The 24,931-nt window shown below is 37.8% G+C and overlaps 1 protein-coding gene across 1 annotated transcript in view; it reads right to left on the reverse strand.

Annotated features, from left to right (window-relative positions):
* ENPEP (glutamyl aminopeptidase) overlaps nt 1-24,540 on the reverse strand; it is a 117,488-nt gene extending 92,948 nt beyond the window's left edge. Inside the window, exon 1 of the mRNA XM_072624419.1 lies at nt 23,819-24,540. Within this exon, the coding sequence (XP_072480520.1) occupies nt 23,819-24,438 (620 nt within the window). The 5' untranslated portion in view covers nt 24,439-24,540. The remainder of the gene's footprint in view (nt 1-23,818) is intronic.
* Between the last annotated feature and the right edge of the window lie 391 nt (nt 24,541-24,931).

The raw sequence follows: 24,931 nt of genomic DNA on the forward strand, positions 1-24,931 counted from the left end.
ATGGAGTATTTAAAAAAACCAGAAGAACAAAAGGAAATAAGGGCTACTGTTCTCTATATTGATGATTTGTTTTTATAGAAAACTTAGCCCCTTCTTAAGGACTAAGGAACATACAGCAAGAAAATGCTCCCAACTTTCAAATCAATTCTTAGAGGGCAAAGGTTATGCCATATATTTCCTTATACGTTAGAGTAAGGCATTTATTAGCACTGGAAGCCCAGTAGAAACTTAATAAAATCATGTTGAATTGAACAGTAAACATTTACACTGCAAAAAAATCTATTTCTATTGATAAATTCAGTTATGGTGGCATATCAACATATGTATTCTACATGCCTGGAATGCTCTTCCTCTTCATCTCCACCTACTGGCTTCTCCAGCTTTCTTTCGCTCCAACTAAAATCCCATCTTCTGCAGGAACAATTTCCAGCCCCTGATCAATTCTGAGTTCTTTGAGACTAGGGACTGTCTTTGGCTTCTGTTTTTATCCCCATTTTCTTAGTATGCTTCCTAGCACAAAGTACTTGTTAATAAATGTTTATGACTGGATGATATAGTTATAGTATGATCCCATCTCAGAGTCAGGAAGATATACATACATAATAAGTATGTGTGTACATGTATGTACACACATGTACGTGTATGTTGTGTACATATGCACACATTTGTGAATATAGCACAATAACCCTTTTGTTATTCAATATTATATAAAAATGATATCTATAGCAATAAGACAAGAAAAAATGAAGAAATAAATATAGACAATGAGCAAATAGGCTATAACTTTTTGTAGAAGATATGATGTCTACTTAGATATATAGCATATATGTTGTATATATGGTCTACATGTTGCTATGTTCACATATGTATGTATATATACACATACAGACACATACATAGTTTGTGAACCTGCTGTCTAAGACTTTTTTTTTTTAATCATGTCTGACTCTTCACAACCCCATTTGGCGTTTTCTTGGCAGACACTGGAGTGGTTAACTCATTTTTTACACATGAGGAAATTGAGGCATCTAGAATTAAGTGACTTGCCCTGGATCACACAGTTAATAAGTATCCAGGACTGAATTTGAACTCAGGAAGATGAGTCTTGACTACATGCCTGGCACTCTATGCACTATTGCGCCATGTAGCTGTTCCTGTCTCTAAGACTATAAATTGCCAATCAGGCATTGTTCTGTATCAGTAGTGAGACTCCTTACTGAGAGCTCCCCTCGCCAAGGAATTCATAAGTCTGAACAATAATAAAAATAGTGTTTTAGAGTCTTTTCTCAGCTGTGCCCCAGAAATAACAAGCATATTCATAAAATGTGGACTGTCTGTCCCTTTGTGACCTGTCCTTCAGACACAGCATCTGCCGATTCTTTTGTGACTTCTAACAGTTCTGCTAGTGGGCTGAAGGTGATGGCAACCTGAATGGAGGTGACTATCTGCAGATTGCTGCCAAGGGCAAGCAGACACAAGAATGTAAAAGGCTCTAGGTTAAGGCAATGGACAATGGAGGAATTCCTTTTGCTTGACTATGCAGATCTGATATAAAGATTTTGTTGTTTGTTTTTTTTTTCTGGCAATGGGGAGAGAGTGGGAAGGAAAATAAATGAAATTTTGTTCATTAAAAAAAAAATTAAAAAACCAAAACAGTGGTTGCTGATGAAAAGAAGTTATCGATATTCTTAAATTATTCTCAGCTCTGTCCTGAAAAAGAAGCAGGCATAGTGGGTTAGAGTAAGAATCAGAAAGATTTGGGATCCTTTTACCTTGGGTAAGTCCCTGAACATCTTAGTGGCCCAGCAACCCTTTCCAGAGATAAATCACAGAACAGATATCAATATGTATTTGTAGAGGGAGTTTTCTCCCCAGAATACTAATGACACAGTTCCAGACCAAAATCACTACCACTACCAACACTCCAACCTGCTACTGAATATGCTTTCCTCAAGCCAAGAGAATTATTCTCAATCCTTCCTCACATTCACTCTCCAAGCTGAAATCTTGATAGATTCAAGAAGAGAATTACTTTCATTCTCCTCTGAAAGAGGTAGAAGAAAGATGCTGACAGGCAGGGAAGGTGGCACAGTGAATAGGGCACTAGGTGTGCTGGAGTTAGGAAGATCTGAGTTCAAATTTATCCTCAGGCACTTGTTCAAGGTATGTGCCTGGGAAAGTTATCAATCTCTTTCTTGTCTCAGCTTCCTCAACTGTAAAGTGGAGAAAATGACGTTATCTATCTCACAGAGATGTTGTGAAATTATATATATATCACAAATGATAATATCTCATTATCAGATAAGAATACTTGTAAAGTGCTTAGCACACAATGTCTGGCACATAGATAAGTGTTTATTCCTTTCCCTTAGGGTCTGATAGCAAGAATGCTTGACAATGTGAATGATCAGTCCATCCTGCCCACACCTTGTCCTATGATGCCCCAAGGAAGCCTATATATCTCAGGTTACACATATGTAGCAGCAGAGTGGCTGCCTCCAGATTTTTAATGCAGAAAATAGATTCCAAACTGCAGAAGAACCTGGAGGTTATCTAGTCCCAGAGGCCATCCCTATGTGTGTTTATAAGAGTTTTTTCCTCTGACTCAAAGGGAAAAATACAGCCCTTCTAATTTTGTCAAAACTCCCTTCATCTTGTATGATTACTTTGATTTAAAAGTAGTAATTCTGGCAAATCAGGGGTGGAGCCAAGATCGTGGTATAGAAGCAGGGACCTGCTAGAATTCTCCCCCAAAACCTCTCAAAAAAACTGTAAAAAATGACTCAACAAATTCTAGAGTACAGAAGTCATAAAAGGACAGACAAGCAAATTTCCAACCCAAGACAATCTGGAAGATCAACAGGAAGGTTCTATTGCACTGGGTTGGGAGCAGAATGCAGGTCAGTGTGGAGCATGCTGGTCACAGACAGAACTGGAGCAGGCCTTAGGGGACTGAAATGCTGGCAGTGGCTGTAGTTTCCAGACTTCTCAACCCACAAAAACCAAAGACAACTTCACAGGTATTTTCTTTCATCATTGATGATAAGGAAGATCAAAACATACAACCAGAAGAAGACAACAAAGTCAAAGCTCCTGCCAAAGCCTCCAAGAAAAATATGAATTGGTCTCAGGTCATGGAAGAGCTCAAAAAGAATTTTGAAAATCAACTAAGAAAAGTAGAGGAAAAATTGGGAAGACAAATGAGAGTGATGCAAGAAAATGGTGAAAAATAAGCCAACAGTTTGTTAAAGGAAACTCAAGATAATAATGAAGAAAATAACAACTTTAAAATTAGACTAACCCAAATGTCAAAAAGAGATCCAAAAAGTCACTGAGGAGAAGAATGCCTTAAAAAGAAGAATAGACCAGATGGAAAAAGAGGTCCAAGAGATCGCTAAAGAAAATAATTTCTTAAAAATTAGAATGGAGCAAATGCAAGCTAATGACTTTATGAGAAATCAAGAAATTATCAAACAAAGCCAAAATAATGAAAAAATAGAAGACCATATGAAGTATCTCACTAGAAAAACAACTGACCTAGAAAATAGATCCAGGAGAGATAACTTAGTATTGGACTACCTGAAAGGCATGATCAAAACAAGAGCCTAGACATCATCTTTCAAGAAATTGTCAAGGAAAACTGCTCAGATATTCTAGAACCAGAGGATAAAACAGAAACGGAAAAAATTCACCAATCATCTCCTGAAAGATATTGCAAAAGGAAAACTCCAAAGAGTATTGTAGCCAAATTGCAGAGTTCCCAGGTCAAGGAGAAAATATGATAAGCAGGCAGAAAGAAATGATTTAAGTATTTTGGAAACACAAGCAAGATAACACAGGATTTAGCAGTTTGTACATTAAGGAACTGGAGGACTTGGAATATGATATCATTTTACAGATGATTCCAATTCATGCACAAGTCAAGACATCACCCTTGTGATGTCATTAGTCTTCCAACAAAACAAACAGATGAGGTAACTGAGTTAAATGACTTGCCCAGAACCACATAGCTAGTAAGTATCACAGGCCAGATTTGAACTCAGAAAGATGAGTTTTCCTAATTTCAAGCCCAGTGCTCGATCTACTGTGCCACCTAGTAGCCTCTTTTTTGTTTTATATTTTGGAACTTTCCAAACCACTCACTAGTAAGGATAGTAAAACAAAACAAATCAATACATTGACCCACTACTAGGCATATACCCCAAGGAGGTCAAAGATGAAAGAAAGAGAGAGAGAGAGAAAGGAAGGAAGGAAGGAAGGAAGGAAGGAAGGAAGGAAGGAAGGAAGGAAGGAAGGAAGGAAGGAAGGAAGGAAGGAAGGAAGGAAGGAAGGAGGGAGGGAGGGAGGGAGGGAGGGAGGGAGGGAGGGAGGGAAGGAAGGAAGGAAGGAAGGAAGGAAGGAAGGAAGGAAGGAAGGAAGGAAGGGAGGGAGAGAGGGAAGACCTCTAAGACAGCAGCATTCATAGTGGTACTCTATGGTTCCAAAGAACTAGATGCCCACTGACTGGTCTCCTGGCTAGATTCCTCATGCACAATACTCCATCATCTCCAAATGATGAGCATTTTCACTGGCTGTGCCCCATGCTTGGATCTCTTCTTCCAATTCATCGGCATCTCCTGGCTCCCTTGGCTTCCTTTGATTTCAGCCAAACTCTCTCCTACTGCGAGAAGCATTTTCCAGTCCCTAGTGCTTTTCCTCTGTGATTATTGCCAATTTATCTCGCATATGTCTTATTTGTACAAAATTTTTTGCTTATTGTCTCTCCCATTACAACTTGAGGTCCTCCTTTTGTCTTTCTTTGTATTCTCCAGCACTTACCTTAATCCCCATCCTAGCACAGAGTAGACCAGGGGGAGGGGAACCTGCAGCCTCAAGGCCACATGTGGCCCTTTAGGTCCTCAAGTGCAGTCCTTTGATTGAATCCAAACTTCACAGAACAAATCCCCTTAAGAAAAGAATTTGTTCTGTAAAACTTGGACTCAAGTCAAAAGGCTTCACCCTAGGACCTAGAAGGCCACATGTGGTCTTGAGAACATAGGTTCCCCACCCCTGGAATAGACACAACAAATAAATTATGAGTGACTTATTTATTAATACTTACATATGTAGAATATATATTATGTGCTACATATAATGTATTATTAATACTTACGTTACTAACAATATTAAACATTTATGGATGACATATTATTTATATAATATATATAATATGTTAGATATAGTATATCATTAATACTCATAAATGCTTATGAATTTATTATATATTATTAATACTTATAGTACTAATAATAAATATTTATGAATGACATTTATTGATACTTATATGCTACATATAATAATCAATACCTATATTACTAATACTTAATACTTATAATGCATGACATTTATTAATACTTATATGTTTCATATAATCTATTGTTTTGATTATATTAATTATATTATGAATATTTAATAAAAACTTATGAGTGACATAATTGTAGTACCTGAATATGATGGAATATCACTGTTCTGAAAGAAATGAAAACTCTACAGAAAACAGAGAGGTTGCAACATTGTAACTGTAGCAGAGTAAAGCAGAAAGGGAAAACAATCTACGTTGTGCTTACTACAGTGTAACAGAATGAGCAACAGGCAATAAATTCAAACTGCATTCTGTGGAATTGTCATAACCAAGTTTGGACTTGAGGAAGAGAAATATGAATGGATCTGCCTTGCTCCTTTGCAGAGATGGGAATTATGGGTATTGAACACTGAATACAATGCCAGAACTGGTTAATAAACTCTTTTTTCATTCTTTATTAGAAGAGAATGTTCTTTGATATAAAGAGGAAAGAGGACTAACTATATTGGGAAATGAAAGTCATGTAAAAAAAAAACAGATATCATTAACTTAAAAAAACAACCATTGGTCATGTCTGGCAGCCTTTATCTCCTTGCACCTATAATCCACAACGGCTGTTGTGAGATCTAGAAGGCAAACTTCACCCTCTGTCCTTTGGAAATGCATTTTGACACTGAATTGAACAGAATTCCGAAGTTGTTATTCAACATTCTTTTCTTGTGCTCGTTGTTTAATTCATTCCCCTATTTCTGCTTAATTTACTTCATACAAGCCTACCTTTATGTTTAAGAAAGTAAATTGATACATAATCTTTCTGAAACTGTAATCATTAGATATCAGATTTCATTGTAAAAAGGTAGAAATTATCAAAGATATGGCCACTTTGAAAACATACTGGCCACCACTCTCCTTTAAGAAATCAAGAGTAAGCCACAAGTGGAGTAAAAGATGCAACTTGATACATTTTAGTGTTGTACAAAATCTAGGCAAGGGCAATCATCTGCTGTGAAAGTTTTCATGCAATAACTCCCAAATACCTTTCTATTTGATGGAATTTTTTATTTGATGAAAAAAAATCTAAGGCACAGAGAGGCCAGATGAATTGTTCAGGATCACAAAGCAAAAATACTAATGTAACTTCTGGAAGGAGGATTCAGAATTCCGTGGAAACAGGACTGAGGATCTCTCAAGGCTGTGTGGTATATGAAAATGGATAGCCCCCCAGGAAACAAACTCAAAAACGCCTTGTTTGATTTAAAACTCATTTACAAGTATATTTTCAGATCATTGTAAGGCAAAGTCATGGAAAATAGCCCTTTAAGAACACAACGTGCTTAGGTCCTATTCCTAGATGTGCCTTGAATAATTCTGATGCCACCTAGATTTTCTGAGGTGACAGACTATGGCAGAGGAGTCACTCTACCCTATGTTAATAAGTCATTTTCTCAACCCACTGATTCTTACCAAGCCTGTGCAATTTATTAGTTTGCTAAGGAGAGAAAACACCCCTCCTAACTGCTCTAAAATATGTCAGAACAAAATTATTTTAGAGAGTATTATAAAGGAGAAGATGCCAATGAAGCAAATCAAAGCTACTTAGTCCAAGCTTGTTAAAAATAAAATAAATAAATGTTAGCATATCTTGCAAATTATCTTATACACTGTTTTCAGTAAGGAGGCTCATGCTGTGGTCAGCCAGAGAGGGACGTCAATAATCCGGCCAGCTGAATAGCAGCAGGAGGCAAAGGAAGCCATCATAACAAGAGCTTCCTCTTCAGCTGCAAGAACCATGGGAAAGAGTACAGGACACAGGACATAGGATTGCAGAAGTGCCAGACAACTTGGAAGTTAGCCTGTACAGCTTAGTCACTTTGATGCTTAGGATCTGGCTTTTTCTGCTTGGCCCCAGGGGTAGAAGTAGGAACAACTAGTGAAAGTCGTGAAGAAACAGATTTAGATTTGACTGAAGGGTGGGGAAATCCTTCCTATCAATTAGAGTTAATTCAAGAGTTGGATGGGCTACTTTTGAAGGTAATGCATTTTCCTTCATTAGAGGTCTTTAAACTTACTATATTGTATTAGGGATTTTTTTCAAGTATGGGATGGATTCCATGATCTTTGAGCAATCTCGATTGTCCAGATCAAAAATCTACAGCAATTTTTGTTTTGTTTTATTTTGCTATCATGGTTTCAATGAGCCATTAACTGTCTCAACTTAGTTTCCAGGTCACTTTTTTCCCTGTAGATATAGCTTTAGATTCTGGGCATATGATAACAGATAAACCTACTCTTTTTTTTCTATTGCTTTCCTTGTTTTTAAGATAAAAGAAATGATAAAAGATAGAGAATCCTACTGTGACAAGAAAGCACAAAGACAATCCATTCCTCTTTAGTAAGAACAGATTTATTATTATTAGTTCAATAGATCTTTTGGAAGAACAAGTGAATAAGCTAATGCTGACAATTAGAATTTTAACATATCAAAATTGAATCACACGAGGTTTCTCCTTACTCCAAATAGAAGGGTAAAGACAAAAAAGATGAAAATGGTCAACATTAGAGGGAATATGAAAACATAGTCATTCTAATATACTATTGGGAGATCTGGGAAATGGTCTAAAAGTTGGGAAATAAGCTAAAAAATGACAAAAATATCTATATCCATTGATACAGAGTTCCCACTGCTAAGAATGTGCTTCAAGTAATTTAAAGATAGAAAGGAAGGTACTATATCCATAAAAATGCTTAAAGCAGAACTTTTTGTAGTAGCAAATCATCTGAAACTATGCCGATGTTCATTGATTGAAGAATGTCTAAATAAATCAAGAAATAAAAATGCAATGATAGATACATTATATCTCTGTAAAACATAAATATTAGAAACAGATAAGCAAGAGAAGGTTCACATGAATTGAGTGAAAAAAACATAACTAGGAAAATAATGCATCCATTGACTATAAAAATGTTAAGTAGAAAAGAATAAAAGAAAACCAATACGATGTCATGTAATTATTACAACCTAGTCTGACCCAGAAGAAAACCCAAGAAAATTTTGAGAAAAAAAGGAAACTTATCACCTCTATTTGCAGACTCAAGGGATTATGAATGTAGAACTATGTATATACAATATGACTTATTCATTGTGTTAGTTTTGATGAAATGCTTTTTTATAAAAAAATTATTTTGGCTTGATTTTTTCTTTTTTTTCATTTTTAAGAAAATGTATCTATTTATTTAATTTTTGTTTTTCAGCATTCACTTTTATAAGATTTTGAGTTCTAAATTTTTCCCCTTACCTCACCTCCCCCCTTCCCCAGCAAGCACACAATCTGATATAGGCTATACATGTACAATCATATTAAACATATTTTCACATTAGTCATGTTGTGAAAGAAGAATCAGAGCAAATGAGAGAAACCACTGAGAAAGAGAAAAAAGAAAATAGAATACTACAATCTGCATTCAGACTCCATAGTTCTTTCTCTGAATATGGGTAGCATTTTTCTATCATGAGTCTTCTGGAATTTTCTTTGATCACTAGATTGAAATACTTTTTTTAAAAAAAATCTATATTACAAGAGATGATACTGGGAAAGGGAAAGGAGAGGAAGATATATCTGGATATGACAGTGATATAAACACAGAAGATACGGATAAAAATTATGAGATAAATTTTTCATTTTTTTTCCTCTTCTTTCCCTTTTTTTCTGTCTCTTCAGAGGACACATTGTTGTGTATTTGAAAGCTGACAGGAGGGATTCAGTAGATTTTATCTCAGGAGAGATCTTTCCTATGTCCCAGGGAAGTTCTTTTTGTGGTCACTCTGTGAGATCCTGTGATAAAATGAGCCCAAATGCCAGGATCCCAGGGATTCTGGCTATCAGGATCCTCCAGACATGCCCAAGGGAATGAGGCACAAAGTACACAAATAATACAGCCTTCATTAATCTTGACTTTCAGACAGATTTATTATAAGCAAATCTCTTTATTGTTCTCCGGGCCTAAGTCCAATGGTCAGCCCCAACTGAATAAAAACTCACCCTCCACCCTTGTTGAATACTCAACAACTGAAGACAGCTACAAGATTTCACCATGCCAGGGTCTTACCTGTTTCTTTTTCTCTCCTTCCTCGAAGTATTTTTTAAAAGGTTCCGGAGGAAAGTTATTTTTTAAATGAAATGGAAGTTCTTTGATGTGCTGGCTGCGGATAGCCTCAGTGTTGGAGAAGCTAGTGTACTCCTTGAGGCTATCAGCATCAGTTGATACCTTTAGGTAACTAAGTGGTGCAGTGGTTAGAGTGCTGGGCCCTGGAGCTAAGAAGAAGTGAGTTCAAATCTGACCTCAGACACTTACTAGCTGTGTGACCCTGGAGAGGTCACTTAGTGCACTTAGTTGGTCTCAGTTCCTGATAATAATAGCATCTTCCCTTACAGGGTTGTTGTGAGTTTCATATGAAATAATATTTATAAACATATCCAACACTCAGTAGGTATGAATATAAATGCTTATTCCCTTTCTTTTCCCCTCCCCTCCTCCACTTCCTGTCTCTACATCTCTGCCATACTACTTTCCTTGCTTTACTAATAACATAGTACTCTCAGACACATAGACTGTATAACAATATCAGAGCCTTCAGGGATCTCAGATACCATCTAGTACCACCCTCATTTTACATATGAGGAAACTGAGGCTCAGAAAGGCATGGTACAGGGGGAAGAGTTAGAACCCAACTTGGAGTTAGAACTCCAAGTAAACATTTATTAAGTACCTACTAGGTACCAAGCACTGGGTTAAGTTCTAGGAATGCAGAAAGAAACAAAAAACAGTCCCACCCTCGAGGAGCTCACAATCCAATGTGAAGTTATAGTTTCAGGACCTAGGTTCAAATCCTGTCTCCACCACTTACTTGCAACTTTAACTGACTCACTTATTCTTTCTGGACCTCAGTTTCTCATCTGTAAAATGAAAGGGTTAGGCTAGATGACCTTTGAGATCCTTTGAAGTTATTTAGTCCTCATCATAGTCCTCAGAGTAGAATTCAAGTCAATGTTTTTTGTCTTTGTATCCCCAGGGCCTGGCCCTTTTTCAGTAGGTGCTTAATAAATGCTTGTTAATTGATTGATTAATTAAGTGAAAACACCTTCATCATTTTCAGCTCTGAGTGACTTACTGTTCTACCACTTGGGAGGCAGAAAGGGCCAAGCTTCCACAGATAGCTTCATTCCAGTCTTTCGTAGGTTTCCATGCTCTGTCTCACTCTGTCTCTCTCAATTCCTCTCTCTTTCTTTCTCTCTCTTCTCTCAGGACTTCATTTCAACCTGTCAAGGACAGAGTGCTCCCTCACAAATGATACAGAAATGCAAAATGGGTAGAGTTTGAAACAAAGAAAATCTTTACTGGAGTTTATTTTTCTGACTTCATCTCAGTACTAAACTAAGGCAGTCAAGACCTGAAGTCCAATTGAGTTGGTATCCACTGTCAAGAAACGAGTACCCTTTCTCAGGATGCTTAAAATGAACCCTGATTTGGCTTAGGGGGAGAAGTCAAGGTTTGATACCAAAGGACTGAGGGGCTATAGGAGAACAGTGAATGAAGCAGTTTAGCCTGAGAAGGAGAAAAAGGGCTAACCTAAGAGTCAATTAAATGCCTGATGGAGTCTTATCTCTCGGTATGATTTCCCCCCAGATCATATTCATTTGATACAGACCATTCTGGACTTCTGCTGTGTAGGTCTTTGTAAGTCCTTCCCTATTTACTGCATGAGGGAAGCAAATTCTTATCTCCACTGACCTTTCAGCTTTCTCTTTCACTAAGCATGGAAGTCTTTAATGCCCTGGGACCTGAAAGACCTGCTTCCACTCATGATTCATTTCTCCTTTTATTTACTTTGTATGAATTATATTTACTACTTACCATTTTTATTATTTATAACAACCATTATTATTATTTATAAAAAAACTATTATTATATTATAACTATTATTTCATAGTAACTAACTAAATGGTCATTTATAATAACCATTACTACTAACCATCATAGATCTAGAGAAACAAAAGATTTCAGAGCCATTTTCATCCATCTCTCTCACTTTACCAGTGAGGAAAGTGTATTACTTGCCCACTATCACATAGATAGTAATTATAAATAAATAACAGTAATAAACAACCATAGCTAACATTTTTATAGCACTTATCATATTCCAGCCACCACGCTAAGCACTTTACAAATTTTATCTCATTTGATCCTCACAACCTTGGAGGGTGGGTGCTATTATTACTCTGATTTTATAGATGAGGAAACTGAGGTAAACAAAGGCAAAGGGACTTACCCAGGGTCACACAGCTAGTAAGTGCCTGAGGCAGGACTATAATTCGGGTTTTTCTGACTCTAAGTCCTGCATTTCATCCACCATGACACCTAGCTACTTCTTGGCTCAGTCTTCCCAATGGCCATAGGGGCTCCATTTTGCTAGCCTAGTAGATTCCCTTTTTCTGTCTAAAGGACCAACTCTTGGTCCATTTAAAGGGGAGAAGCGACCAGCAGACCCTAAACCCATTGAAACTCCAAGTCATTTCCCATTACCATAGCTGTTCCTTTCCCAAAGTGTTTTTTGATGATTCATCCCTCAGAATGCTCCAGCTATGGGAGTAGGGTGTTCCAGAATTCTACCATTATAGTTGATAATACAGTGAATGCTTTTAATGTACATTCAGTGGTATACATAATTCCCTCCAAAGGAAGAGGAGCATTTCACAATGCCATTCAACAGAATAGTCAATGATTTCTTGCTGAATACTGCCCTCAGGGTCATGGACTTTTCACTTTCCTTCTTCTGTGACTCCATAAATACTTACCATGTCAGCTCTTTAAAGAACTTTTGTACAGTGTATAGTTCAGGATATGAACTTTAACAGAATCCTCACTCAGTCACTGTTATCTACCTACCCCTCTAATTCTCATGTCTATTTCTTTCTCATATTCTCAAATAATAATAATGATAAAGGGGTTGCTAGGTGGCACAGTGAAGACAGTGTAGGACTGGGGTCAGAAAGATGCATCTTCTTGAATTTAGATCTGACTTCAGACACTACCTGTGTGATACTGAGCAAGGCATTTAATTCTATTTGCCTCAGTTTCCTCATCTGTAAAATGAACTGGGGAAAGAAATGGCAAACTAGTCCAGTAGTCTTGACAAATTTTCTTTGTCAAGAAAATCCCAAATGGGGTCACAAAGAGTTGGACACAATTGAAAAATGACTTGAAAAAATTCATCTAGCACTTTAAAATTTACAAAGGCATTACATATTATCATATTAGATCCTCAAACAGCCTGTAAGGTGGTGCTATTGTTATTCTCACTTTATTAATGAAGGCAATGAGACTCCAAGATGTTAAATGACTCCAGCTCTGACATACTGTGCCACCTATTATCTGAGGCAGTCAGTAAGACTTGAGTTCAAATCCTGCCTCAAACATTTACTAACTATGTGAACCTGGACAAGTCAGGTAAATTTTCTCAGTGTCAGTTTCACCATCTGTAAAACGGGGATAATAATAGCACCTAGTTCACTTGGTGATGAAATGAGATAGTATGTGCCAAACAGGAATAAGAATAGTACGCACCTCATAGAGCTATTCTGAGAATCAAATGAGATAACCATTCATGTATGTGTGTGTATCTGTGTATGTGTATATGTATGCACACATATACACATACGTATATACACACATGTGTATATACATATGTCTGTGTATCTGTATGTATGTATATACTTTAAAATATTATTAATCTTAAATGACTCTGCCATTGAGGATACAGCTTAATTTCTACCCCCAAGCCAAGCCATGGCTTTCTCTTAGCTTCCTTGATCTCTAAGGGAGCATTATTTTTCTTTTTATCAAGACTCTAGTTCTACACCTTTGATCCCACCAAAAATGGTGTTTCTTGTAGCCAGCTAGGATCCATCTAACTTGACGCCTCCATCATAAATCTAAGAGCTGTCTTGCATGGGAACATGAGATCAAACTCATCTCACCACTGCTGATAAGGACCAGATAAGACTTGCCAGGACACACTGGGCTGAATTCTCCTGACTCGTCCTTTGGTGATTGATTGTAGTCAGGGGAACTTTGGGCTCAACCCAGACTCTGTTTCTTCAGCCATTTCTGGAACTAGCCCTCTTTTTTCCCTAAATGGATTCTTCTAATTATTTCCAATTGTTCTTGCTTCAATACTTGAAAGGTAGCAGGGTAACCACCCATGTAGAATCTTTCAAAATGTAAAGTACTTTCATGTGTGACTCTAACAAAATCACTTAAGCTCTGTAAGTTTGAGTTCAATTATTTATATTATTAACCTCATGGAATTTCTGAAGGGAAAGTACTGTGTACCTCTAAAAATACTATATAAAATGTGAGTTATAATCATGATTCTTTTTGTTATCAGAGACCACACATTCAACAATATCCTTCCCTCATCTTTTTATCAAATTGTTCTTTTTCTGTCCCCCCTTTTTGGAGGCTGGAAAGATTCCCTTGGTGGCCTCCAACTTGGATGACTTATCAGACCCAGGATTTAAGCCAGAAAAGGTTCCAGTACAAAATTCCTTATTTTCCAGATGAGGAAACTGAGGACTAGACAGCTTAAGTGATGTGCCCACACAGATCACACAGATAGCAGGATCACAATTGAATCATGTCCTCTTCCTCTGTCAAAGCTGGGACCAGCTGGTAATGTGCTCCTCTTCATGACTACCCCAGGCAGCTCGCTGACTCTGACAGCAATCCTGTTCTTTCCTTTCCTTTTCAGTTTTTGAAAAATTTTCTAAGTTCCTATTTCCTAAGTTCCTATTTCTGCACCAAGCCCCAAACTAATAATTCTTCAATTATTCAGGAACTTGTGATTTTCTCAGCATGGATATTTACTCTATTGACACAAATCATAAACCCTTTTCCTCTTAGACAGGTTTTGTGAAACTCTGCAACTAAAAAGAATTCACTTCTATATACACATGTGTGTCTGTATGTGTATATACATGTGTGGTTACATATACATAAGCACATGTGAATATAATTACATTCGTGTGTATATATGTATGTTAATACATGTATATATACATGAACACAGAGATAGGTAGATGATAGATAGATAGATAAATAGATAGACAGATGGATAAATAGTTTGTTTCCAGGATGATTGAGAAGTATAGCAATTTTGGCAACAAAAATAAGGACATTGGGAGGAGGAGCAAAAAGAGAGAAGGAATTAAGAGTTCAGTTGAAGACTCATTTTGTTTGAGGATCTAGTGAGACATCTTGGAATATGATATACATACATATTTGAACACATACATATACATGCATATGTACAATGATACAATCCTCATTATGTAGTTGAACAACTTTTAGAAAATATTATGATTGTTTCCATGGTCCACACTATATACACATGTACATATACCTTTAATTTTATACATTATGCATTATATGTATATATGTAATGTGGTGATATCTATTACATGAGTCCTTTGGAATTGCATGTGGACATTTTTCAATTACCTTAAAAGTCATCATTTTTTTCTAACAATATTACTCTACTTTTACATACTTACGTGTATTGTTTTGTCCAATCAACCCCACCTACACATCATACCACCAGACAAAATATTATCCCCAAATAGTTAAACAACAGCAACCAAAAATTACATGATTACAACTGACAATATATTTCGCATTCTATTTTTTTTTTTAACTTTAGTGGTTGTTAATAGAAAGGAAGACCGTACTTGTGTGGTACAGCCACTATTTTCAGCATGAATTTTGCTGACAAGGCAGTTAAGGACTGGACCTGTGATTTTACTAGTATAGGAAAAGGAAAACTCCCTCTGCTAAATCAGGCTAGCATCTTTCTGTAACATCAGAAAATTGCCTGGAGGATTGAGAAGTGGCTTGTTTTAGAGTCACACAGTCAAGAGGTGTAAAAGGTAGAACTTGAACACAGCTCCTCCTGGCTCTAAGGTCTTCTCTCTATCCACTTCACCACACTGCCTGTCTTTCTGTACAATCTAAAAAAATCTTCTGTTCTCTCCCTGCTCCCTTCTAGCTGGCTCTTCTTATCTTACTTATGTCTAACATGATATTCTGTCAGTCACCTAGGCCTGAAACTTCAAAGCCATCTCCCCTGATCCCCATATCCAATTAGTCATCAGCCCCAGTCAATCTCCATTTACGTTTTAGGAATCCATCACTTCCTCCCAATTCTCATTGCCTTCTCTCTAAGTCAGGTCTTAATTGTCTCACAACTGTCCTATTGCAAATGCCTTCTGACTTGTCTTCTTATTTCTAATTTTCTCCCAATGACAAATCATTTTATACATTAGGAAGATTAATCTTCCACTACACCACTTCTATCATGTCATACCCTTGATTAAAAAACTTCAGTGCTCCCAACAGCCCAAAGAATGAAGCCATATCTTAGCCTGCACTCAAAGTCCTTCACAATGTCCCTCTCATATTTCTTTTCCAGCCCAGTAATCTCAGTTTCATGTATTTAAACCCTCTTCAAACTGATCTATCTGTTGTGCCCTAAACAAAGATTGTACTTTTCTTCAATATCCCAGTTTTTGTTCATACCTTTCCCCTAACAAAGTCTTTCTACCTTTCTCCACCATCAAAATGCAACTCATCAAATCTCACTTATTCCAAGATCACAGAAAATCAAACTGGAATTGCCTTTTTCTAAATTTCTCTAGTACTGTTATTATTGAGTCATTTCAATCCTAGCCAACTCTTCATCACCTCATTCAGGATTTTCTTGGCAAAGATACTTGGAGGGGTTTGCCATTTCCTTCCCAAGCTCATTTTACAGATGAGGTTATTGAAGCAAGCAGGCTTAACTGACTTGCCCCCAGTCACATAGGTAGTAAGTGTCTGAGGCTGGACTTGAATTCAGAAAGTCCTGGCACTCACCACCTAGAAGCCCTAGTCCTGTAGCATTCATTGCCTGTAATATACAGGTCTATACCATTCAAACATTAAAATTATTCAAGATTCTTTGCAACATACAACAATAGAAACAAGACTTTGCAATAATACGTAAATCATCACCAATCAGACAGCAGATAAAACAGGAAACTGTATGCTCACCAAAGGTGTTTGACCTCATGATAAAGGAAAGCCAGCACTAATTCCCAGTTAAATAGGGATTCCTGTGAATGATGAGGTCTTTAAAATGTTTCTGTTTATGGATGATATTGCATCTAGATAGGCAGGTAGGTGATACAGTGGTTAGAGTGTAGGGCCTGGAGTCAGAAAAACTCATCTTCCTGAGTTCAAATCTGGCTTCAGACACTTACTTACTACCTGTTGTGACTCTGGACAAGTCACTTAACCCTATTTGCTCCAGTTCCTTGAGCTAGAGAAGGAAATGGCAAACCATTATTTTTGCCAAGAAAACCCTAAATGGAGTCATGAAGTGTCAGACATGACTGAAAACACCTGAACAACAGAATATTACAGAGCCTCCTGGAAGAGATCCGTAATCACTCAGAAGGATTTGACCTGACCATCCACGCAGCAAAGACTAAGGGAAACAGACGTTCTTCATCCAGATTGGGACAGTCATTTGCCGTAAAACCCAAACATCAATAGGTATTGTGAAGATGGACAGCTAATTGGACAAATGAAGGAAAGCAGACTGGATTGCTTTGGGGAAATTGCCAAGTTCTTTTAATGACCTCAAGTTTCTCATGGAAACAAGACCTCTCTTTTAAATGCCAATATTCTACCAGTGTCATTGTGAAGCATTGAGGCATATACTACAACTATCTCTGAAGAATTAAAAATGAAAATAAAATAAAAAATTTAAACCCTATAAAATGCAATGGGGAAGATATGTGGTATATCAGAGTGGGCTGCAACATATCGTCAAGAAAGCAGAAGTAAAAGATGTCATCTGTGAAATGGGGAATCAGAGCAAAATCTGGGCCAGGTGCATGGCAAGGGTGAGGGACAACAGGTTACCAGCCAGAGAACTCCACTTGTACCTTTGTGGGTCAGGACAAATCAAGGGAGATCTTTTAAAAGGGGAGGCTGAGGAAGGTCTTTAGCATGTTTCAGGCATCACCTGTGGCAAACTCATGGGTAAACACGGATAAGACATCACAAAGAGCAGAAAGATATGGATTAGTTGCAAGATGCATCACTGAAGGAATGTTCAATTCCATGAGATCATGGATCCAGGAGAATTTTATGATTGTATTTGTTTCTAGAGCTGGTAGGAACTTCAGAGGTCACCTACTCCAAACTCCCATATTACATGTAAGAAACCTGGGGTTCAGACAAGTTGATTAATTTACCCATAGTTCCACAATGAATAAGTGGCAGAACTCAGGTTCCAGAACTTCAAAAATTCCACTATAATAAGCAGACTACCTCTAAGATCCTATTGGCAGATATTATAACTTTTACATCACTGTTTTTTCCCATAGTGCCTTGTACATAGTAAGTCCTCTGAAACTATTTTTCAAATTAATGAACATGTTGGGGGTAGGTAATAAAATTACTATAAATATCAAAGAGGATACTCTTTGTGTGATTCCCAAACATTAAAGTGTCAGACTCAGGTAATTAGATTTTGAGAAATAGCTGAGAGGTGTGGGGTTCCAAATATGATGGAGGGAGATTGTGAATCAAGACTGACAAGGAAAGGAAAAGACTTTAGAGTTCTACAGGAGGATGAAACAAAGAAAAGCTTTCAATCCTGAGGAGAGAGGGAGGTAGAGTTGAGAGTTACAGATGCTGAACTGGAAGAAGGATGGAGACTATACCCTGAGGGCAAGAGATTTCCACTTCTGGGCTAGCTAGACAGCAGAATATATTGTGTGAAATAATAACAATGATAGCAATAACTAACATTAATGAAATGTTTTATGGTTTGCACAAGGTGATTTACATATATTAGCTCACTTGATCCCCATAACAACTCAGTGAAGTAGGTGCTCTTATTATACTCACTTTTTTAAATGAAGAAACTGAGGCAGAGAGAAATTAAGAGACTTGCCCACAGTCACAGTCAGTGAATATCTACGGTAAGGTTGAGCTCAATTTTTCCTGACTTCAAGTTAAATATTTTACCCACTTTTCTACCCAGCTGTAAAAGTGATCAGTGTATATGTAGTTGGGGGGACGGTGGGGGAGAAGGGAGATTCTAAACTCTGACAGGCAATAGTAAAGAATCCTAATGGGGTAGAGTATTTTATAACATCTTTTGGGGTTAGACTTCCAGAGATGAAATTTGGAGGGTTGATGATAGACCCAGGGAACTAGAGTGCCATGGAAAGAATGGTAAATTTGGTATCAAAAGATCTGTGCTGGAATCACAACTTTGATACAATCAATGTGACCCAAGCATGTTCTAGAGCATCAGTTCTTCAGTTGTAAAATGAAGAAGACAGGGGCTAGATATTTTCTGAGGTCCCTTCCCAAATCTGATTCTGTAATCCTATGGCAGCCCAGAAAAAGTGATAGTTTTGGATTATTTCCACAAGCCCCAGGCTGAATCTAGGCTCAGCAAAAGGGAAGGGAAATTGTCCCTTCTGTTGGGACATAGAGAGCTCCTTTCATTCCCTCCATGAGTCACCCTTTCCCTTGTGCTCCTCAAGCTTTGAGTGGCCCACTGTCAAAGAGGCTGGGCTTTCTGAAGAATGCGTCCAATTTTGTCAGCCCTAACTTTGTGACACTTAAGCAGAAACTCAGGGTAATGTGATTGCTAATGCTATGGTTTTAACATGTATGAATGTCACATAGATTTTTTCTGTGACTTGTAGCTATACCCTGCATGCTTCCTACTGAAAGAGGCAAATAGTATATGGATAGCAAATAGGACTTTCAAAATAAAAATTTTTAAAAAACAGCCATAATAGGATACATCAATAAGAAGCAAAATATCTTTCCTAGAGAAAGACAAAGACAGAGAATCCGAGACACAAAAGAAAGAGAATCAGAGAAAGACAGACAGACAGAAACAGAGATGGGTATAGAGAGAAAGAGAGATAGGAGAGAGAAAGAAAAAGAGAAAAGAGAGAGAGAAGGAAAGAGAGAAATGAAGAAGAGAGACAAAGAGAGGGACAAAGAGAGAAAGAGGAGAGAGACCAAGAGAGAGAGAAGAGGAGTGAGAGACAGAGAGAGAAAAGAAGGAAAGAGGGTTGGGGTGGGAGAGAGTGCCAATTGGCCAAACAGATCTAATACCAACAGGTTGATAATCTAACAGCAAGGTCTAGCATGTCCAATATTAGTACCCATCCCTGTAGATCAACTCATCCTAAAACAGAATTATGTTGAGTTCATGTTAATTTCTACTCTACTTTGAAATTACACTACAGAGATGATAATCCGAAGATGAGAGTAAGACCTTTAACTTTTATGACTGTCGTAAATAACGAAACCTGCTCTGTTATATGAAATAATTATACTGCTCTAATTGTATTTATTCTAACTGTACTCATTACTTCCACATACCCCATGTACTTCCTCCCCTTTCTTGTCCCTACAATCCAAACACCAGATGGAAATTATTGAAGCTTATAAATCAATCTACACTCTCTCTCAGGGCTTACAATCCCCACAAGAAAAAAAAAAAGACTGGTCAGTCCAAGGAAGGTTTTACAATTTGTTCCAGGATATTTGCAAAACTACATGTACTGGAAAGCACTGGCAATGTACCATGTAATGTGAGAAATGATTAAACCTGATGACTGATTAAACCTGTGGTAAACTTTGGAATCTGTCTTAATGGAACCTGAGAAAGCTTAGGTCATCTTCCTTACAAATCCCTTTCTTCCCATTGTGCCTTATATTTACAGATTCACCATTAAGCAAAACTGAGTTTTGGTCTAGCCTTGTTTTTCTCCAGCACAAAAAAAATAATGAGGAAGGAAACAAGCATTTATTAAGAACCTACTTACTATGCGTTAATATTTGTACCAAGCACTTTACAAATATCAAATACCTTATAGTAATCTTGGAAAGAGTTGTTAGTATTGTCCTCATTTTACAGTTAATGAAACTGAAACAGAGAGGTGAAGTGACTTTCCCAAAATCAAAGTAAGTTTCTAAGGCTGGTTCAGAGGTCAGAGCAGCTAGGTGGCATAGTGAATAGGGCACCCGGCTTAAAGCCAGGAAGATCTAAGTTCAAATCTGGCCTCAGACACTCTAGCTGTGTGACCCTGAGCAAGTCACTTAACCCTGTTTGCCTCAGCTTCTTTATCTATAAAATTATTAGAGAAAGAAATGGCAAAGCACACCAGTATCTTTGCCAAGAAAACTCCAAATGGGGTCATGAAGAATTGGACGCAACTGAACGACGACTTACTTCAACTTAATAACAAGTACAGCATAAGGAATTAAAATAGCTATAATGATATAGATTTTAGTCTACTTCCAGACAGGAGTACCTGGTGTAAAGTCAGCCATAGAACTTGCTATATTTGACTCCCCTTCCTGCAGGGCACTGTTTCTGTAATAAGCTATAATGATTTCATCACGATGAGACATTTATTGGGTTCACATCTTGAGGGAAAAAAAAGTGTGAAAATCATTGTAAATAATAATAAAAAATAGACTATCAGGGAATCTGCTTGGGTCTATGCATTGTTTCCTGATTCTTTAATTACTATGTTGATAATTTTTCCAATGAGTCTCATACCTTATGCTATGGAGAGGATATCGGGTTCTCAAAATCTATGCCGAGGAAGTACAAACTCTGGAGCATACCACCAAGCTGGAATGGCTTTGAACATGAATTTGATATAATTGGTTGTCTATATGTCACAGAAGGCCTAGTCTAGCTAAGTCTGGGGAAACTTATCTCGAGAATGTTGTCTCTAAGATGATAATTTGTTTTTAACCACGACCATTCGTGAAGGTCATCTCTCAAGGGATAGAAGGGTTTGTCATCTATATTCAAAAGAGTACCTCATTGATGAGAACACAGATGCTTAAGTATGGATGTATTTTGATAATGATGATGAAGATGGGACATTTGAATTGAACTTCATGATTCATTGCATGCTTTATATGAATTATTTCATTTGATCCTTCCAGTAACTCTCTGAGATGGTCAGAGTGAATATTATTATCCTCATTTTTCAGATTAAGAAACTATTTCAGAGAGCACAAGTGATTTGACCAATGCTAGTGAGTTACAGGGCAGTTAGGTGGACTGTGGATACAGTGCCAGCACTTGGATCAGTAGGTCTTGAGTTCAAATCTGTCCTCAGACACTCATTAATTATGTGACCCTGGGCAAGTCACTTAACCTGTTTGCTTCAGTAAAATGTACTGTGTATAAAATATTTTAATGCAAATTTTAAAATGTAAATAAATAAAATGTAAAATATTTTCTAATTTGAAAAGCAAAGACTATTTAAAATATATAATAAAGAAATATTTAAAAAAAATAAAACAAAGTCCACTGTAATATGATAACTATCTAATTATTTACTTACTGGACAGCAGCAGTTCTCTGTGAGGTTAAAATGATTTTCATAATAATATTAAGACACGACTATTAAAATTCTGCTCACCTTTTCAACTACATATCTGGGTGAGATTTGATTTTTTTTTCATATCCTTCAAATAAAACAATATATCACAACACCTTGAATGCAGAAAAAGATATGAGAATTCAGCTGTCTTCCATTAAGCTAAACGTTAAAAAAGACAGCTAGATGGCATAGTGGAGACAATGTCCTGCCTGGAGTAAGACTCCTCTTCCTGAGTTCAAGTCTGCCTTCAGATACTTACTAGCTGTGTAACCCTGGGCAAGTCACTTAAAGTGCTTGCTTCAGTTGTTCATCTGTAAAATGAGCTGGAGAAGGAAATGGCAGACCAGTCTAATACTTTTGCCAAGAAAACACCCTGTTCCCCATGGAGTGACTAAGAGTTGCACACAACTGAACAGCCTCTGCCTAAGGCCAGATTTGAACTCAAGATGAGTCTTCTCGATTCCAAGCCCCATGCTGTATCCTCTGGGCCACCTAGAGTGCTTCTTTACTGCAAATAAATCTGTTTGATGGATCTTGTTATAGTACCTAGGAACTGGAAACTAAGGTAGCATCCATCTATTCAGAGGCAAATGGTAAATGAGCATAATGGGATAATATTGATCTATAAGACATGACAAAAGCAACAGCTTCAGTGAAAGCTCAGAAGATACATATAAACTGATGCAATAACGTGAGCAGGAAAGGAACAATTTATATGATAACTACAATAGTGTAAAAACAAACAACTTTAAAGATTCTTAAGAGTTCTTGACTCTGATCAGAGCTATGACCAACTAGTCTCCTAGAGGACTAAGGAAGAATACGTGAATATGGGGTGATGGACCCAGAATGCTGAATGAGATATTTTTTAGACATGAGTGATATAGGAGCTGTTTTACTTGACTATATATTTTTTGAAAAGGATTTTGCTATTCTTTCTTTTCTTTTTTCCATCAATGGGGAGGGATGTGAGAGGAGAAACTGATTTTGCTAATTGAAAAAAATTTAATTCTAAAAAAGGGAAAATAATATCTGTTTGGGAGCCAGTACTTTAGAGGTTGCTATAGAACTGCAGTAAGGAATGGAACTGTGGAGACTCACAAGTGTGGTCTTATTTTTAAAAGGTCACATATTGGTGAGGAGGATTGGGGAAGAGATAGGGAAGAAAGGATGAACTCAAGAGGTTCCAGCACAGCACAAGAAAACTCATTCTATTCCTACTCCAAAGCCACAGCCCGACTCTGCCCCTAACAGAAGGATGGTGGGGAAGTTTTTTTGGGACTTCATTATAATACTACTATAATATGTCTTTTATTCCCCCCATGTTGGGGAGAGAAGCTGGGTAAGATTCAGAGCCCTGGTCTTAATATCACTATCCAATGAAGTATAATATTCAGTCATTCATCTCTTCATGACTCAGCTACTGATATGTAACCCTGATGGTGACAGTGACCCTTCCTAGGATGTCATTTAACCCACCTATTTCTCAGTTTCTCCCCACTTCTCAAAGTATTCTCAAATTTAGCAAGACCCGGTTTCAAAAAGCATTTGGAAATTTTCAAATCTAAGCCATTCTCATCCATCCTAGAAAGTAGCATCATTACCATCCTAGGCAATTATGTAGAATAACTGCCAAACTCCAGGCAGTTTGGAATAATGCTGAGAACAAAATTTCGTCTCTTACGTTTTTCCCTAAATACAACAAAAGGTTCTCCCTCATTTCTCCCTTGGTGCAGCCTTCCCAGAGCTCTGGAATGTTTTTGTTAGGATAGACGGTGTGAAAGCTTTTGTGTCCTATATAAATGGGCAAAATTACAACCAAGTGTGAGAAAATATCAGCAGCAAGCAGCGCAGAAAGCCAAAGAAAGAGAAGGGGGAGTAAGCTGGAGTGGGTAGGAAGAGTTAGGTAGGAAGAGTTAAAATGAGCATTTACTTGATTACGTCATTCTCTTTGTAGGTGGTCCGATAGAACCCAACAAGAGAGCCATTCAGCCAGCCTTTGAAGTTCATGGTCAGGAGATAGGTGCTCTCCCCATCATTTGGAGGCAACTCTCCCTCAGCCTCGATCACCACATACTCCTGTGGCTTGTACTCAAAGCACCGCGTCACTGGGATCTCCTCGCCTGTGGATTTCTTCAGCGTTGGAAAGGGCTCAGTGATCCACGTCTCCCGGAGATGCAGCCACAGGTGTTTGGTGGGTTGTGTCACATTGATGTGGATGGTTACCGTGCCTGTGTAAGTATCCTCTTCCATCACAGGCTTCAGCTCCAGGTCGTAGTGCACAGGGTTGATATATGTGGGGAGTCGAAAACTCTTCCACTGACCGCTGTCATCAGTACTGGCAGGGCAAGTACTGGCCTCCTGTGGCGGGAGAACTGAAGGTCGAGTTGTGGGGGTTTGTCCAGAATCCTCAGATGTGTTAGGACAAGATCTGGTCAGTCCCACTGAAAGTCCCACTATTAATCCCACAGCAACCACCACTGCACAGATAATGGCCACATGTGTTTTTCTTATACAGTACCTCTTAGGAGTCTCATACTCCAAAGAATTCATCTTGGTTTCCAAGGATAAGTGTGAACCATGAAAAGGATACCAGATGTCGCGACTTGCAGCAGACTTTCTTTTTTTTTTTCAAATCTGGAAAGGAACTCCAGACCTACAGTCTCTATTTTCTATTCCCACACCTCTTTTTTGTCCCGCCCATTTTCCTCTCCCCTCACGTTGCTATTGGCCACTCAGTTAATGAATAATAACATGTAGGCAAACACACCCCCCAAGAGAGACGAGCTCGTAAACCAGTGGAAAAAAGTGATTGAAAAAGAGGCACTCAGTTGGTGGAGGAAGACATTAAAGTCTGAGAAAGAAAACTATTGTTAGGACTGCCCTTAGAAAAAGCAGATCTGCATGCTTGCCACTGCCGTGGAGTGAGTTAAAGTTAAACCCACGCTGGACTTATCAGAAACTGGAGGATAGTTGCCTGCCAAGACTGTCAGAAACTCAGAGAAAAAGGGAGGGGGGAGAGAGAAAGACAGAGAGAGAGAGGAGA

This window comes from Notamacropus eugenii, chromosome 7 (assembly GCF_028372415.1).
Source record: "Notamacropus eugenii isolate mMacEug1 chromosome 7, mMacEug1.pri_v2, whole genome shotgun sequence".
In the NCBI taxonomy this organism is placed as follows: Eukaryota; Metazoa; Chordata; class Mammalia; order Diprotodontia; family Macropodidae; genus Notamacropus; species Notamacropus eugenii.